Consider the following 15,900-nt stretch of genomic DNA (forward strand, 5'->3'; position numbering starts at 1 on the left):
GCTCTCCTGCTCATTACCTTTCCTGGGTGCTTTGCACGGTATAGCCTTTGAAGAGGCATTCAGCCTCTGAGCAGGCATTCATTCAAAATATCTGTTGAATGAATCAATTAATAGATGAGCTTGTCAACCAATCAACATGTACTTGACAGCACTAGGAAAATGGTAAGAGCTGAGGAAGAGAAGTCAAATAAATCACAGGCTCTACTCTGCAGGAGGTTACATGTCCTAAACTTAAACTGACGTTTTCCTGGCTCTCTGTTTTCATTCTCCACATTTCTTTTTAGTGCCCCCACCTCATGAGAACCACTGCATCTCCAGGCCGCAGCCCACTGCCTTGAGATGGCAAGTACTCAACAAATACTTTCTGAATAAATTTCAGTGTTATTTCATAGACTATATTTAAAGGGTAAAATTTTTAAGGCCAGACAATTCTTTAAAATTACCAAAACTGGGAAATCAAAAAAATTAAAAACAAGTAAATGTCAATGTTGGAAAATCTTAGTGACTTCAGCTTTGTGTATTCCAGTTCTGGGATCTCAGTTCGATTTTAAAAAGTGTTTGCTAGGGCTGAGGATGTGGCTCAATAGAACACTCACTTAACACACGCAAGGTCCTTGGTCTCGTCCCAAGCATTTGAAAAAAAGGAAAAGAAAGAAATTCACTTACAAGGTCAAGCCTTCATCAGATTTAGAACTCATATAATAAACTTGCCATACCTCAGTTTCTTGAACAGTAACTTTTCTTTAAAAAAGATCACTCACAAACCCTGGTTTTGTGCCCTAGTTCTTTCTTTTACATTGTTCTTGTGCCCGTATATCTATGACAGAGGTTTATAAAGTAGTAATTTCTGAAAAAGTGATTATTATTATTGAGCTCAGCTAATGCCTAACATGTAAGGGCTATTAATTACCTGAAATAAAACTGGCTTTTGTTTGGTGACAATAACTAGACCCCAAAAAACTATTTCTTGGCTTATGGCTTGCCCCACAACTACCATTTAACTCACAGGGTTTACAAAAACTAGGTTTGTATTAGCCTTAAAAACAAGACAGAATAGCTGAACAGGGTGGCACATGCCTGTAATCCCAGCACTGGGAAGGCTGAGGCTGAAGGACAGCTTTAACTTGGAGGCCAGCCTGGGCTACACAGTGAGACCTTGTTTCAACAAAACAAAGCAAACAAAAGACAGAATAAAATAATTAGTTGTATAGTAGCAGAAGTATAGCTATATATTTCAGTTTGTTAGATGCCTAGCTAATAGTTCTGGTTACAGTTCCTGTTACTTTTGTTTCTTTGAAATGGCTAGGCACTGTGATGCAAATCCTCAACTGACAAGCCATTCTGGCTCTGAACTTCCTGCTTGCTTACTCCATATAAGCCCTAGACCACCAGAGATTGGGGTCTGATAGTCTGGGAATGATCCCAAACAGCACATGTCGACATAAATAAATCTGCCTCCAAATCCTCCAAATTCAGTGATTCTGCTTGCCACTGCATCTGGTGAGTCAGCCAACAAGACTGACCATGCTGACCTCTTTGGTCACTGGTCATGGCCCTCATGGATGGAGCAAGGACCTCTTCAGGTCCCGATGACAAGGCACGCCCTTGAGATTTCTTGATCCCCTCAAAGGTCTGAAGAGGATTCCTGGCTTCCCACTTGAGAGGCTCACATCAGATCCCAAAGGAAGGAGATATAGTCTGTCTGTCTGCCTGCCTGCTTCTGGTTATCCCAGTCAATCTGTCAGTCAGTTCTGCTCAGCTCAAGCAGGAGAGTCTGATTAATGCTCATTAGTCAGAACCACCTTCAAGGGCAGAGGGCTGGAATGTTTAACCTCCAAGTGCCTGCTGAATGAATGTGTGAGTGCAATGGACACCATAAGCCATGTTCCATCTATGCACCAACACTGGGAAGTAGTGTCATGGTAGTTGATTGAGCCCTCACCTGCATTTCCACAGCAATCAACATATGGCATAACGGAGGCCTCACAACCTGCTCAGCAAAGTTGTGCCTAAGTCCCCACAAGGGGCACAACCAGACAGGCATCTAATGGTCTCTCTCTCTCCCCTCCAGGGGTGCCCAGCCTTTGTCTGTGGTATAATTCAAGATTATACAACGCACATAGGAAGTTTGAGATTGGAATTAATTAGTCAAAACCTGATGCAGTAAAAAGGGCTTTTATGGAATTAAAAGTGAAACCAAACTGCTCCTTGCATCTCAAAGAAAAAAAAAAAAAAACAGGAAAAAAAGTGGCCCATTCTTCCTGATTTCCAACTTGGCACCCATCAGCCACAGTTTTAACCCCTGTTCTCAACTCACCTACTTCCAGCCAACTGAACAAGTTCCAGTTAGATCAGTCATTGCCTGCATTCAGCTACAGAGCCCCGCCCCACCCGGAAATATGCCTATCTGGTCAGATGGCATCATCTAATGTCTACCGATAACGACTGTCAGCAATTTCAAGTTCCACATTTTGACTGAAAAAAAATTGGACTGTCAGCCCCAACAAATAGGTTACCATGGCTTTTCAAAAGGTTCCCTTGCCTAGAAACAACATAATTGAGTTCTTCTCAAAGAACTCAAAGAGGGGGACAAAAAGCCCATCAACCAGTGTTACACAGAAACCTGATAAAAGTACCAAATGTCCATAAGACAATTCAATCTAATAGATGACCATACCCTCTGGCTATTAAGTTATAAAGGCTATTGACTCAAAAATAATTATCCCCTGCCTATAAGACAAAGAAACCTGACTACCCATGCCCACCTCAATCTGAACCTCTCACTGCCCTCTTGGGCCTGGATGGATAAGACAAACTAAGCTCTATCAAATTGGGGCCCCGAGAGCATACAGTCTTTGCAAAAGTCAGGGGCAAACCTATGAATTTCCTGGTAGATAATGGAAAAGAATTCTCTGCCTTCAAAAGTTCCCTTTGTCAAAAAGTTATCATCACTGGGGCAACTGGGACTTTTGCTTCTTACCCCTTCTTTTTTTTGTCTTTTTTGAGACGGGGTCTCGCTATGCAGTTCAGGCTGGCCTTGAGCTCACTTTGTAGCCCAGGCTGGTCTCAAACTCACAATGATCCTCCCACCTCAGCCTCCCCGAGTGCTGGGATTACAGGTGTGAGCTACCACGCCCAGCTGCTTCTCACCCCTTCTGCCAGGCTCAAACTTGCAGCCTGGGAGAACATCTCACCAAAAGGAATTCCTACACAAGCCAGTCTCCATAGTGCTTCTGGGAAGAGATCGCCTCCTCAGGTTAGAAGCGACTGTCTCCTTTGCACCAAGCCCATCAGCCTCCCTCTTGTTTAGTCCTACACTTTCAACTTTGACTGTTACCCAAGAGGAAGATGACACTTCCATCTGCCGGAGACAGATGACCACAATCCTGAAGTTCTGAAAACTCCTTCCTAGGGTATGGACTAAAGACTTCTGGGCCTGGACATTAACCATGCCGCCTCACCACAGGACCTCCATTGCTGTCAGATGTTACAGGAAGCACAAACAGGCATCCAGCCACACATCAGCATGATAGACTGTTGGGCAAGATCTCTGTGCTGTCAACAACACAGCCATCACCTTGCATTCTGCAGTTTCCAAACCATACATTCTTTTTGGACTGTTAAACTGACACAACAGGAACTCTTGCCTGTTTTCAAGGAGGCACCAGCAACAGATCAGGCTCTGTGATAGTTTGTTACTCTGGGCCTTCCAACTTTGTCACAGTCCCCCAAGAAGGAAAAAATGAGATTTCAAAATTGTAAAATATCTAAAAGACTGTCAAACTGCTAAAATACACCTCTTCTGTCTGTAATAAAGCCAGTTTAAGATCTCTGAGCTGCCAATGTGGCTACACTGTCCTCTGTATATACTGCGTCAGTCTTCTGCCACCCACAGCTTGCTGGTACACCTGCCTGGACCTAAAGAATGCATTCTTCTTCCTTTGGTTAGCTCCTGTCAGCCAGCCCTTCTTTGCATTTAAATGGAAAGACCCTAGTTCTGGACTCAAAAGTCAATAGATCTGGACTCGACCTCCCAAAGGTTCAAAAATTTGTTTATGTTCTTTGGAGAACCCTCATAGCTGACCTCACTGGTTTCCCAGCACAAAGTAACACTGCACTTATGATTAGTAACACCCAAGCTCCCTGCTGGAAAGACACAAAACTCTGCTACAATATCTGGCAGAAACTGGTTATAGGAAAGAAACTCCACAAATTTCTTGAGCTGCTAGCTTCTACAGAATCTGGATCCTTGAGTTCACAAAAACAATGATGCTTACTTAGGCTGTCAGCCCCTAGGAGTGTCCAGTGGTCTACCTGTACAAAACCTTTGATCCGGTCACAAAGGGCTGCCTCCTCCCTTTGCCTTCATGCTCTAATAGCCACTGTCCTTCTGATCAAGAAACCTAACAAGGCTCATCTTAGACCAAGACCTAACTGTCCAGGTACCACATTGTGTAATGCTATAGTCACTTTGAACAAAGTTATTCTGGCCAAAGCTCTCCTGCAACTAACTCCTGCTGCTGTCTGGAAACCTGCCTCCAACAACACCAAACCTACACTCCTAAGCCCCCTCCAGGGATGCAATTGATTGACAACTCAACCCAGTCAAAAACACTTTACCCAGTACTCCCAGATCAGAGTCCAGACCTGCCACACTTGTCTGTTCTGCAAAGTTCAAGCTGCAGTGCTGGCATCCATTCCCCTGCAGCCAGGTCAGGCTTCAGCACCTATCTCACTGGCCCTTACCTCATACAATATAGTGAACTCTCCCCATTTAAAGATATACAGACAGACTTCACAGTGTTACAGGGGTTACAAATATCTACTAGTGCTTGTCTGCATCTAGTCGGGTGGACCCAAGATATTCCCTACCCACATTAAAAACCCAACAAACGTGTAGGGTCCTGCTACACAAAAAAATCATACAAATTCTAAAAAAGTTCAGGAACAGCTTGTAACCAGCTCCATAAAAATTTAGATAAAAGACCAATTATACCTGTAGATACTCCTGCACATACATATAACCCAGGTACATATTAATTACTTCTAGAGTTCTTAAATTTTCAGAAATCCAGCCTTTGATATACCATTCCAGAATTTAGCTGGACACCTCCTCTGGGGTTCAGATGAAGCACTCAAGGCCCTGTCCTGGTCACTCCAGACGTTGACCAGTCCACATACAGCTGAAGCTCGAGGACAATGTTCACAGGACTGCTCCATACCTATTCCCCCTGCCCAGTCCTTGCTCCCCTACATCTCTGCTAGTTATGGTTTCTGCCTTAAACTCTGAATAGTTGATCCAAGAGAATAGAACAATCAATCAAACACTTGCCCAAGATTTGATGAGCATCCAAGACACACTGGATACTTTCACAGATCAGATTAATTCCTTCGTTCCTTTCTCAGTCAACTTAGAGAAAAACCCACAAACTCCTGGTGGGAATTTTCAGACATGAAGAACTTGGCTAGGGCTCATCCTGGGATTACTGACAACCCTAATGTTACTGCTTCTAGTTGGGCCTTGTCTCAGATCACATGGAACATGACTGGCAAAGATTTGCCAGGGAAACCAAAAGAGTGGGCAAAGGCAGCAGAAGATGTGCTTCCCCCAGCCAGTGTACTTCAGTTTGTTAGTTGCCCAGATAATAGTTCTGGTTACAGATCCTATCACTTTTGGTTCTTAGAAATGGCTAGTCACTATGATGCACAATATAAGAATAATCCCCAAATGACAAGCCATTCTACCTCTGTGCTTCCTGTTTGCTTATCCCATACAAACCCTGTATCACCAGAGATTGGGGCTTGATATTCTGAGAATGATCCCAATCAGTGCCTGTCAACATAAATAAATCTGCCTCCAAATCCTGGGTGTCATTTCAGTGTTTCTGCTTGTTGTAGCAGTAGGTTTTTATTTGTCAAAAAATTTATACAACTACCCAAATATTAAGTTATGCCCTCCACATTATGGTGAATAAATTTATGAGATTTTTTTTTTTTTTTTGTCTTTTTCCTTTTTCCTTTTTATCGGTACCGGGGATCGAACTCACGACTGCCTGCTTGCAAGGCAGGCGCTTATGCCGCTGAGCTAAATCCCCAGCCCCGAATAAATTTAAATTTGAAACACGGTAGTATAGTGATTAACAGCCTAGAGTTAGGGGACCAACAGGGGAACATCATCTTACAAAGGAAAATCATAATATACAAAAAATAAAAAAGGACTGTACCTTGAATCCTATGTACTGGATGCCCAGTCAGTAAGTATCAATTCATGGCCAAATTTGTTTAAGCTACAGCCCACTGTAGACTATTTTGAGGCAAATTTCAGACTTCATATAATTCCACTTATAATGATTTCAATTGATCTAAGGGCAAACACTTTGAGTGGGACAGATGCAGAGTTACATTTAGGCTCTAATATCTAACTATAGATGCCTTGCCCTTGGATATTAGAGTGCCTTCTCTCTGCAATAAAGGGGACAGTCATTCTTGTTTCTCAGGACTGCTTTAGAAGTGAAACATGATAAGGAAATGTTTAAAAAAAATGCTAAGATACAGAATGTAGCTAATACATGGCAGTTATGGTTATTACTACTGTACTAAAGTATGAAGACAAGACACTTTTGGACTCATTTCCAATGAGGCTTAGGAAAAACAGGTACCAAAGATATACAGTATTAGAAAGAGGCCCTAAACAAGTATGCCATGGCTTATATTTAGATGTCCTCACAAAGCCTCAGGCATTCATAGACAGGGTTTTGGGAGGTGACTGGATCATGGATGTAAGACACTAGATCAGTCAATTGACTGGTTTGGCATAGTTTTGGGTGTGGGTGATACCAACCCATGGGCTTCTAGCCTGGATGGAATAAAAAGAAAAAGAAATGCGGCTGCTTCCTGCATGTCATGCCGTGAATTGCTTCTCCTCTGCAATGCCCTTCTGCCATACCACCCTGCTTTGGAGCCAGCCAACTATAGAGTGAAACCTCTACAAACTATGAGCTGAAATAAACTTTTCCTTCTTTAACTTGTTGGTCTCTAGTATTGTGTTCCATCAACAAGAAGATAACTAAGAGTACAATCTCTATGATGGTTAATCTTGACTATCAACTTGATTGGCTTGAGAAGCACCTAGGATGTTAGTAAAGGATACATTTGGGTGTGTCATAAGGGCATAACCTTGGGAACTATATTTGGTTTCTGACTTCTCTCTGACTCTTCCCTTGCTCTCAGTTTCCTGGCTGCTACGAAATGAGCATCTTTCTTCCACCCCATCTTTCTACCATGATGCCTCTTAGAGCCATCCAATCACAGATTAAAACTCCTGTGACCCAAAATAAACTTTCTCTTCCTTTAAAGTTGTGTTGGTCATGTATTTCATCCCAGATGCAGAAAGTTAACCAATACCATCTACCTGCCATGGACATTTTAACTGTCAGGTACAAAATTTGGTGGGTGACCCCATCAAGAGGAGGGACACAGTGGTCTGCAGTACTGTGGCTGAGTGAAAGGGAATATTCTAGAAGCAGCTGGTACTTCTCACCACACACAGCACAGCCTCCTTACTGCCAGCTTCCTAACCCAAGGAAGCCAAGGTTTTGCTTTTTAAATAAAATTCCTAGAGAATATTTTTAAGTACTAAAATCTAATTTAAGTACTTTTTGAAACTCTAAGTGATGAGAAAACTTGTTTGTAATCTAAAGTGATAGAAAAGTTATAGGGTATCTATTATTGGAGGCATATGATATATATTCAATCCAAGAAGCAAAAAAATAAAAATGAACTCAAAACAGAAAGTGGAAGAAAATTAAACCATTATTTCCCTCCCAGCTCATCACATCAGCCCTTCCAATAGAAGTGGGATGTCAAATATCTTATAAAATTAACAAGCAACAGGTATCAGTATAGATACTCAGTAAATTACATAAATAATTTATGATCAATTATTAAGCTATAAAACTTGTCACCTTTAAGTAGAATAAGACTTCTAAAGATACACTAGAGAAGCCCTTCTCTTTTCATTCTTTTTCCTTTTCCTTTCAATTGGCTAAGAGCAGTTAAGGGATGTTTCCATGAAGGATTCTATCCATTCTTCACAAAAGAATGGAAAAAGGAGGAGACCACTGCTGTGGTTTAGCTCTAGATTGTCCCCAGCTTTGGGGATGCACAAGGGTTCAGTGGTGGTGCTTCTGGAAAGTGTCTGGATCACAGGGCATAGCCAAGAAACGTGCTGTTAAGAGGCTGGGCTTGGTGTGAGGAGGTGGGTCACCGGGGCTGGGACCTAGAAGGGTCTCTCTCCCTCCCTGACTCCTCCCTCCCCTCTCTGCATCTTTCCTCCACCAGATTTGGCCACCACGCCCTTCCTGCCTTGTAGCCAGCCAGCTCCAGACAGAACCTTCTAAACTTGGGAGCCAGAATAAACCTCTTCTTTAAGTTGAGCTCTCAGGGATTGTATCCCAGTGGTGAGAAAGTGACTAAGACAGTAGTTAACGCTGTTGATGACACAGGGACACAAGATAAAAGGGGGGAATCATGTGCCCCAAGATGACTGATGAAACAACTTGGTTGAGCACAACAGGACTTAAGTTGCAAAAATAGCATCTCCTGCCCTTAAAGAAGTTTGGATGAAACATAAAGAGACTACAAAAGATAAATACAGCCTCTGGAAGAGGGGAGGAGAAAAGGAAAATACACAAACCCGAGAGGAGCCAAAGGTCAAGTAAAGGATCCTCGTAAGGGCTACCATGAAGTCAGATAAAGCAAATCCATAGCCCTTTGAAAACTCCATCTTAGTCTATCAATTACAATGAAATACTCTGTAGATTCTGAAGCATTTTACTTTGGTTTTGGGAACTCATTCCATTTCAGATCAATATTTCTTTGAGGGAAAATGAGTTATTCATTACTTTCAACTATGGAAGCACTATACTGACCTTTGTAATAAAAACTGAATGTTGTGATTCTGAATTATAAGTAGACATGAATTTATTGCTGGAAAACACTAAATGCCAAGCTACAGCTACCAGCACTGAAATTATGGGGTGTTCAAACAAGTGAGACTCCTCACTGACAATAATGGCATCCCTGTGCCATCCACCTGTACAAATACAGAATCCAACCCTCACGCAGAGTGTGTCATCTTCATAGCTCATGGCATGAATTCTAGACATTCCAGCTTTCTGCACTAACCACAACCCAAATTAGTCACAGAAGCTACTGTGTATGGCTTAGAGATGATTCGGATTCATTTTTAGTATCAAGACCTATAGGGTGTTATTTCAAGTTTTCTGTTGCTATCAGCTGCTTACAGCTGATAAGACTATTTCTTGTCATAGTGATAATGATGTATATAGTCAAGTCTCAATTGCAATTCTGACCCCCTAGAACTGTTTGAATAATTGATTAGCGAGTAAGTCAAGGTAATCAAATTTATTTTTGGTTATACAATCACAGAATCGATTATTTTTCAAATAAAACTCCAAAGAACTAGATCATTTCCCCAAACAAAAGGTTACAAGTAGTAGTTCACACATGTGAGTGACAGCACGGGCAAAGTGCACATGAGGGCAGTGTGCAGCTTTTCCCTGCAAGCCATGATGCAACAGGAGAATTACAAACTGCATCCTCACTGCTGACATCCAGGAGTAATGCCTATATGATCCAGTGTGACATAAAGAAAGTTAATTGTGATGTGTAGCTCAAGCTTAACAATTATTTACAGTACACTGATTTTTCAAGGTAATTTTCACAATTCAAGAAATATCTTATATGGAAAGCAAGAAGAAATAACACACCAAAAAAAAAAAAAAAATCAGTTTGCTTCCCAATGCTAAAGTTAAAGATGACAGATTTCTTGATGATAGTAGCTCTTTTATCCTATAACCAATGATCGTTCACAATAAAATGCAGCTGTTCTAAATCAACTCGATGACTAAAGAGGCATCTTTCATTTAACTATGATTCATTTTTACAATTATTGTCTACTTTAAAAGAAATCCACTTCAAACATGACTTTTCCTCCATAGAGCAAGAAAACTACTTTCAAATAGAAGAAAAAACTAGATACGCCTTGAGGCAGGCCAAACATTAAAGATGCAATTCTCCCCATTAAGCCGTGAAGTCACCTAAATATAGAAATACAAACTTTCTCTCTTTCCCTTTTTCATCCTAATGTCTGAAAACAAAGCTCCAAGAAACATTTTTTATCTAAGGGCAAAAGAATGACAAGACTCCCCGGGGGGAAATAAGCATGACTGTAAGACATCAAGAGTAACCTTTAAATACATGAGCCAGAGCCAGTACACACATGTGGACGCTGCCCCCTTCAAAGTCATTACCTTAGAAATTATATACTTATTCTAATGACGACATTATGGGCACTTTGGAATTTGTTTCAGACCCTGGAATTTCCACATCTTTAAGGTTAACAAGTATTTATTTTCTCAGGCTGCATTTAATAACAATCAAAAGGCCTCAGAGAGCGGTGCTTTCTCTGGAAAGTCTTGACATCCAAGTCGAGGTGAGAAGCTCTCTCCTAACTGATCCCCTAAACTTTCCCTTCTAATTACAACTCACTCTATGCTAGAAGTATTACTTATTTATCATTTCTCTCTCTGATAAAATTGACTTCTTCAGAGCAGGGAACTTATCGACTCTATTATTATACGCATAGCCCTACCATAGTGCGTAAAAAATATAGGCACCCAAGAAATACTGAACAAAGTCATCTACCATAAAATAAAGCAGTTTGGAACACTGTATGTATTTCCTCTATTTATCCTAACCATTTCTCTTAGAATTCTGAGTATCACATCTCTGTGCTCATATCTCTTTAGAGGGATGATTACTTTATGTGGTTACGGGACAGGTTTGGATTTGATCATTTTCATTACTTACTTATATATAGAAAAAAAGCAAAACTTATGATTATGTCTTTACATACTAAAACGTTACAACTTTCTCAGTCTCAAATTTGCAAGCAGAATATCTTACCAAGCTGCAGTATCTTCACAGTGTCTCTGTGTGCCTTCATTACCAGCTTGAAATGGCGATACAGTGGGTAGCACAAAACCCTTCTTCCAAAAGCCACCAGGATTTCATGAACATTAGTCCAATTCTGTGAAATGTCATTTTAATAAGAAGTCATTTCCATGAAACGTGTTGCACAAACAAAAGTGCACAGTGAAACAGGAAACTAATTTCAATTAAAAACAATAAACTGAGATCATCAGGAAGCCAACTGGAATGGAAATATAAAACCAGAAAATTAGATTCTTTTTGTACACCTTAGTATAAATATTTTAACATAGTCTTTGCAAGTTCTCATTATAAACCTATCTCAAAAGCTCCATAAAAATCACATATGTAGCAGGAAAGTTTTTGAGTCTTAGATATTACAAATAATCTAGGATTTGGCGGGAGAACATGGTGGACAGATAGCAGCAGCCACGGAGGCTCTCTGAAAGATCCAGCTTAGAATTCAGGAATGGTGTGGAGTAAGGAATCATAAGCAAGAGGAGATATGCCCTGCTGACCCAAGAACGAACTGGGCTGAGAGAAACCAACTGGGAATGCAATCCTGGTGCTATAACAGGAACAGAAAAGCTTCAGTGTGGAAGCTGGAGCCCGCGCCATTGGAAGCCGTGATTTGGATTTCCCGCCGCTGCTCCTGCGTCTACATAGGCTCGGCAGGGAGAGAGATGCGTGAAAGCTCTGAGAACAGGAATCAGTGAACGAAGCTGAAAGCAGGACGGGCAGGGAGCTGTGCATTGACCTGTGGTGACAGAAACTGGGACTCTTCCACGGTCTAGGAGACTCCAACAGAGGACATTCTGGGACCGGGCAGACTAGCTGGAACAGGGCGCTGCAGTGACTTCAGCCACGTATCCCCCTCTCAAGCGGGATTGGTGAGCAGTGCCTAGCCTATGTGACGCTACTGGCTGAGAGCCAGTAGGCTAGCACAGCCCAGGGCCCAGCTCCTGAAGGTAGATTAACCTGGAGGGGCGGGCCCCGCATAAGGCTTCCTGGTGCACTGCGGTGGGCGGGAACACCTAGCCGGCGCAATTCAATCAGACTGTGGCCGACAGGGAAGGAAGCTGGGCCACCTATATACGCTTGCATATATAAGGAACAAAGAATATGGAAAGAGGCAGCAACAAGAAAGGATCCTCGGCCCCCAATCCTGAGAAAGAGGCAATAGCAGACACAGCACCAATAGATATAAAGCGCTATCTCCAGAGCCTCATAGACAAGTTCAGAAATGAAGTTATTAATGACCTGAAGCTAGACATAAGCAGAATAGTTAGAGAAATGCTAAGCACCACCCAAGAAAAAACAGATGGTGGAATGGAAGAACAGAAAAAGAGGGGAGAATTGTTTGATGGAGAAAATAGAGAAAGCATAGAATACGTGAAGCAGGTTCAAAGAGATTACCAGGAAACTAAAAACTCTATCGAAAACTGGCATAACAGCTTGAAAGAAACTAAGGACAGATTATCTGAACTGGAGGGCAGATTTGTAATATGGGAGCATGAAATGAAAAACTTCTTAAAAACAACAAAGAAACAAACAGCAATAATACAAAAGACTAGAAGATGATAAGAGGATCTATAACTTAAGAATTAAGAACATAAAAGAAGAAGTAGGGACACAAACAAATGAACTACAAAAGCTATTCACAGAAATAATCCAGGAGAATTTTCCTAATTTAGAAAAAGGTAAAGATACTCAGTTGTATGAAGCATACAGGACCCCAGCCACCTACAACCCAAACAGCAACACCCAGGCATATAATAATTAAAATTCCAGAAATCCAATATAAGAACAGAATATAAAAAGCCGTCAGAGACAAGAAACAGATCACTTACAAGGGAACACCCATCAGAATTACAGCAGACTTCTCAGCACAAACCATCAAATCACGAAGAGCGTGAAGGGAAATAATTCAAGCTTTGAAAGATAATAATCTCCAGCCAAGATTGATATATCCTGCACAACTATCCCTGGAAATTGATGGAAAAACAAGATGCTTCCAGGATAAAGAGGAACTAGGGGAATATGCAACCACCAATTCAACTCTACAGAGAATACTGCAGGATATTCTAAAAAAGAAAAATACGAAGAATCCAGAAATAGTGGCAGAGAGGCCACAATGAATGGAGCAGAAAACAAAATGAAGAAGACAAACTGGCAACTAATGACATAAAAAGAGCTCAACAGAAATGAGGCAGAGAAGACTGGATGGTAGGAACAGCTATTTTGGAGAAAATGATGTCTTAATAGGTAATACTGATTTAGTATCATCTTGTTTTGAAGTCTCATCAAGCTTTTGTTCTTCTGTCTCTACTGGTCTAAACAGGTTGTATCTTATTGGATTTTATTATATATGATAGTATAAGCAAAAACTTTTATAGACAAGGAGATTATACAGAAACCATTGGTCATTTTCTGTTAGTTGATTCTAAATACCCTGTAATACTGTCATTCTCTTAAATGGTTTTACATTGTTTTGATATATTTGATGCTACAGTATACGATGTTATACTCAAAAGATTTCAAGGAAAGAGACAATATGGTAACTACTTTTATGTCAGGATTATCTTGTGGTGAAACACTATTTTGTTTAAATGGTTATGTTTTGATCTGCGCTGTTTTGCTATTATGCCCTCTTTTATCTCAATCTCCATTTTATTATTTACTTTTTTATTTTTATCCTTTTAATTAAGGGAAAAATAAATAAAAAATAGCAGGATATATTATAGTAACCCACTTTGACTTTCAATTATCTTGATTTAAAGCCCTGTATTGCTCTCACCATCTTGTTTTGACTGATGTTCCTCTATTCTGTTTTGCTTGATAGTACCAGGTTCGAAACTTTAGGCAACAGCTGTGAAGATAGTGGGATTCATTATGATGCCCATTCTGGTTGACTACTATCTACTTTTGAAGACCTATAATGTCTCCAATGTTTTGGTTTTGTTGGTTTTGTTCTGTACTGTTTTGTTCAATTTTATTATAACTGCTGATATAGGCAATTCTATTAGAGATAGCGGGAGGCATTATGCTAACCATTGTTGATCACCTTATATTATGCTTTTACATTATCTATTATGTCCAGCCTTTTGATTTGACTGACTCTGTTCTGTTATGTCACATTTGGTTCTACTCTCTTCCAAAAAAGTAATAAGAACTGTGGGAGCAACAAAACCCAAAATGTAACTGTCATTGTACAAAAGAGAGGAAAAGAAAGTGCTCTAAACAATATAACTGCATGTATATTTAAGTGTATAAGATAGATAATGATATTACTGAGTTTTGTTGGATCATTGAACAGAACTGTTTGCCGTCTCACCGTTGGAATGTCCACTTTATAAGCTTTAATTTTGTAACTTGAACAATTATTTCTAAGATGACAATATGTAATCCATTAACTAGTGATTTCCTACTGTTTTTTTCTGTAAATCTGTATAACTTGTACCCTTTCTCTGCTTTTTTTTTCTCCTTAAATAAAATTTAAAAAAAACAAATAATCTAAAACACATGGCCATTAGCAAACCACATATATACATAAAAAACATTTTTTAAAAGATACCTATTTCACATTTTTATCTTTTAGAGGTAATCAAGATGGCACATATCAATGATACATATGGAGCATTTAGTAAAGTGTGCTGACAGTCTCTGCCCTCCTTTTTGAAAAATTCTAATTTTTGTTTTGTTTTATTTTGCTTTGCTTTGAGACAAGGTCATGCTACACAGGTCGGGCTGGCCCTGAACTCATTGTTTAGCCCAGGCTGGTCTCACACTCGAAGCACTCATCCTGCCTTGGCCTACCGAGTACTGGAATTACAGACATGTGCCACTGTGTCTGATCCTAAATTTTTTAATATTCGTTTTAGTCATCACCTATATATGATTATTTACTTCAGTGATTCGTTTTTATTTATCAAAGAGAAAATACTGTAACTGATTTCTGGGGAAAGGTATTTTATCTTGAGAGATACCATCAGCACTTCAAAACTTAATAAAAACACTAGATATTGACTGGTGGTATAGCTCAGTGGTAGAGTACTTGCTACCATGCACAAACACTGGGTTTGACTGCCATCAATCCCCTACCCCCAAAATACATTAGCTAAAGGAAATTTTATGCAATTTAACTGGCTGTTGATAACAAAAGAATAAAAATGTAAATCATATGGGTTTTTGTTCTTTTTTTTGTTGTTGTCCTTTTGAGATAGGGTCTCACTATATATCTCAGGCTGGCCTTGAGCTTACTTCATAACCCAGACTGGTCTTGAAATTGCAACTATCCTCCTGCCTCAGCCTCCCAAGTGCTGTGATCATAGGTGTGCACACCACAACGGGCAATCATATGTAAAACAAAACATAAAATTAATACTAAAGGAACAAGATAATTTCTACAGATTTTAACCACTTATAGTATAAAAGATACCGCTTAGTAAACTATTGTTGTGATGTGTAAAAGTTTGTTCAAATCTAGATAATTCAAAGATATCATCTTTTGATGTTTTTGTTGAGACTCATACAACTATTTTCTGGAAAACAAATATAAAAACAATCATTACTATATTTATCATCTCTAACCATACAGTTATAGGATAAGTTATTTAAGCTATCTGATCAAAGTTTCCTCATGTGTAAAATCAGCAGTACTTACCTCCAAACTTGTTGGGAGGAGCAAGCAAAGTTATGGATTCAAAATGCTCAGCACAGGCCCTGGTGGTCCACTACCACCTAGACTGTTCTGCATCCTGAGCTCTGAGCTCCAGTATCTGCCAATTTGCAAATACAAGTCTACTACACATTGTCTCCCACCAAAATATGCCTGCGTTGTTCTTTTAAAGTATATTTCCTCCCTGCAATTACCAAAACATTTACCTA

The 15,900-nt window shown here is 40.0% G+C and overlaps 1 protein-coding gene across 1 annotated transcript in view; it reads right to left on the reverse strand.

Annotated features, from left to right (window-relative positions):
- The window catches only part of Shq1 (SHQ1, H/ACA ribonucleoprotein assembly factor), a 121,579-nt gene that overhangs the window by 63,051 nt on the left and 42,628 nt on the right, over nt 1-15,900 (reverse strand). The window contains exon 9 of the mRNA XM_003473366.5: nt 10,990-11,113. Coding sequence (XP_003473414.1) covers nt 10,990-11,113 — 124 coding nt within the window. The remainder of the gene's footprint in view (nt 1-10,989; nt 11,114-15,900) is intronic.

The sequence above is a fragment of the Cavia porcellus genome, unplaced genomic scaffold (assembly GCF_034190915.1).
Source record: "Cavia porcellus strain 051 isolate PalLab524CR breed Dunkin Hartley unplaced genomic scaffold, mCavPor4.1 scaffold_13, whole genome shotgun sequence".
Lineage (NCBI taxonomy): Eukaryota > Metazoa > Chordata > Mammalia > Rodentia > Caviidae > Cavia > Cavia porcellus.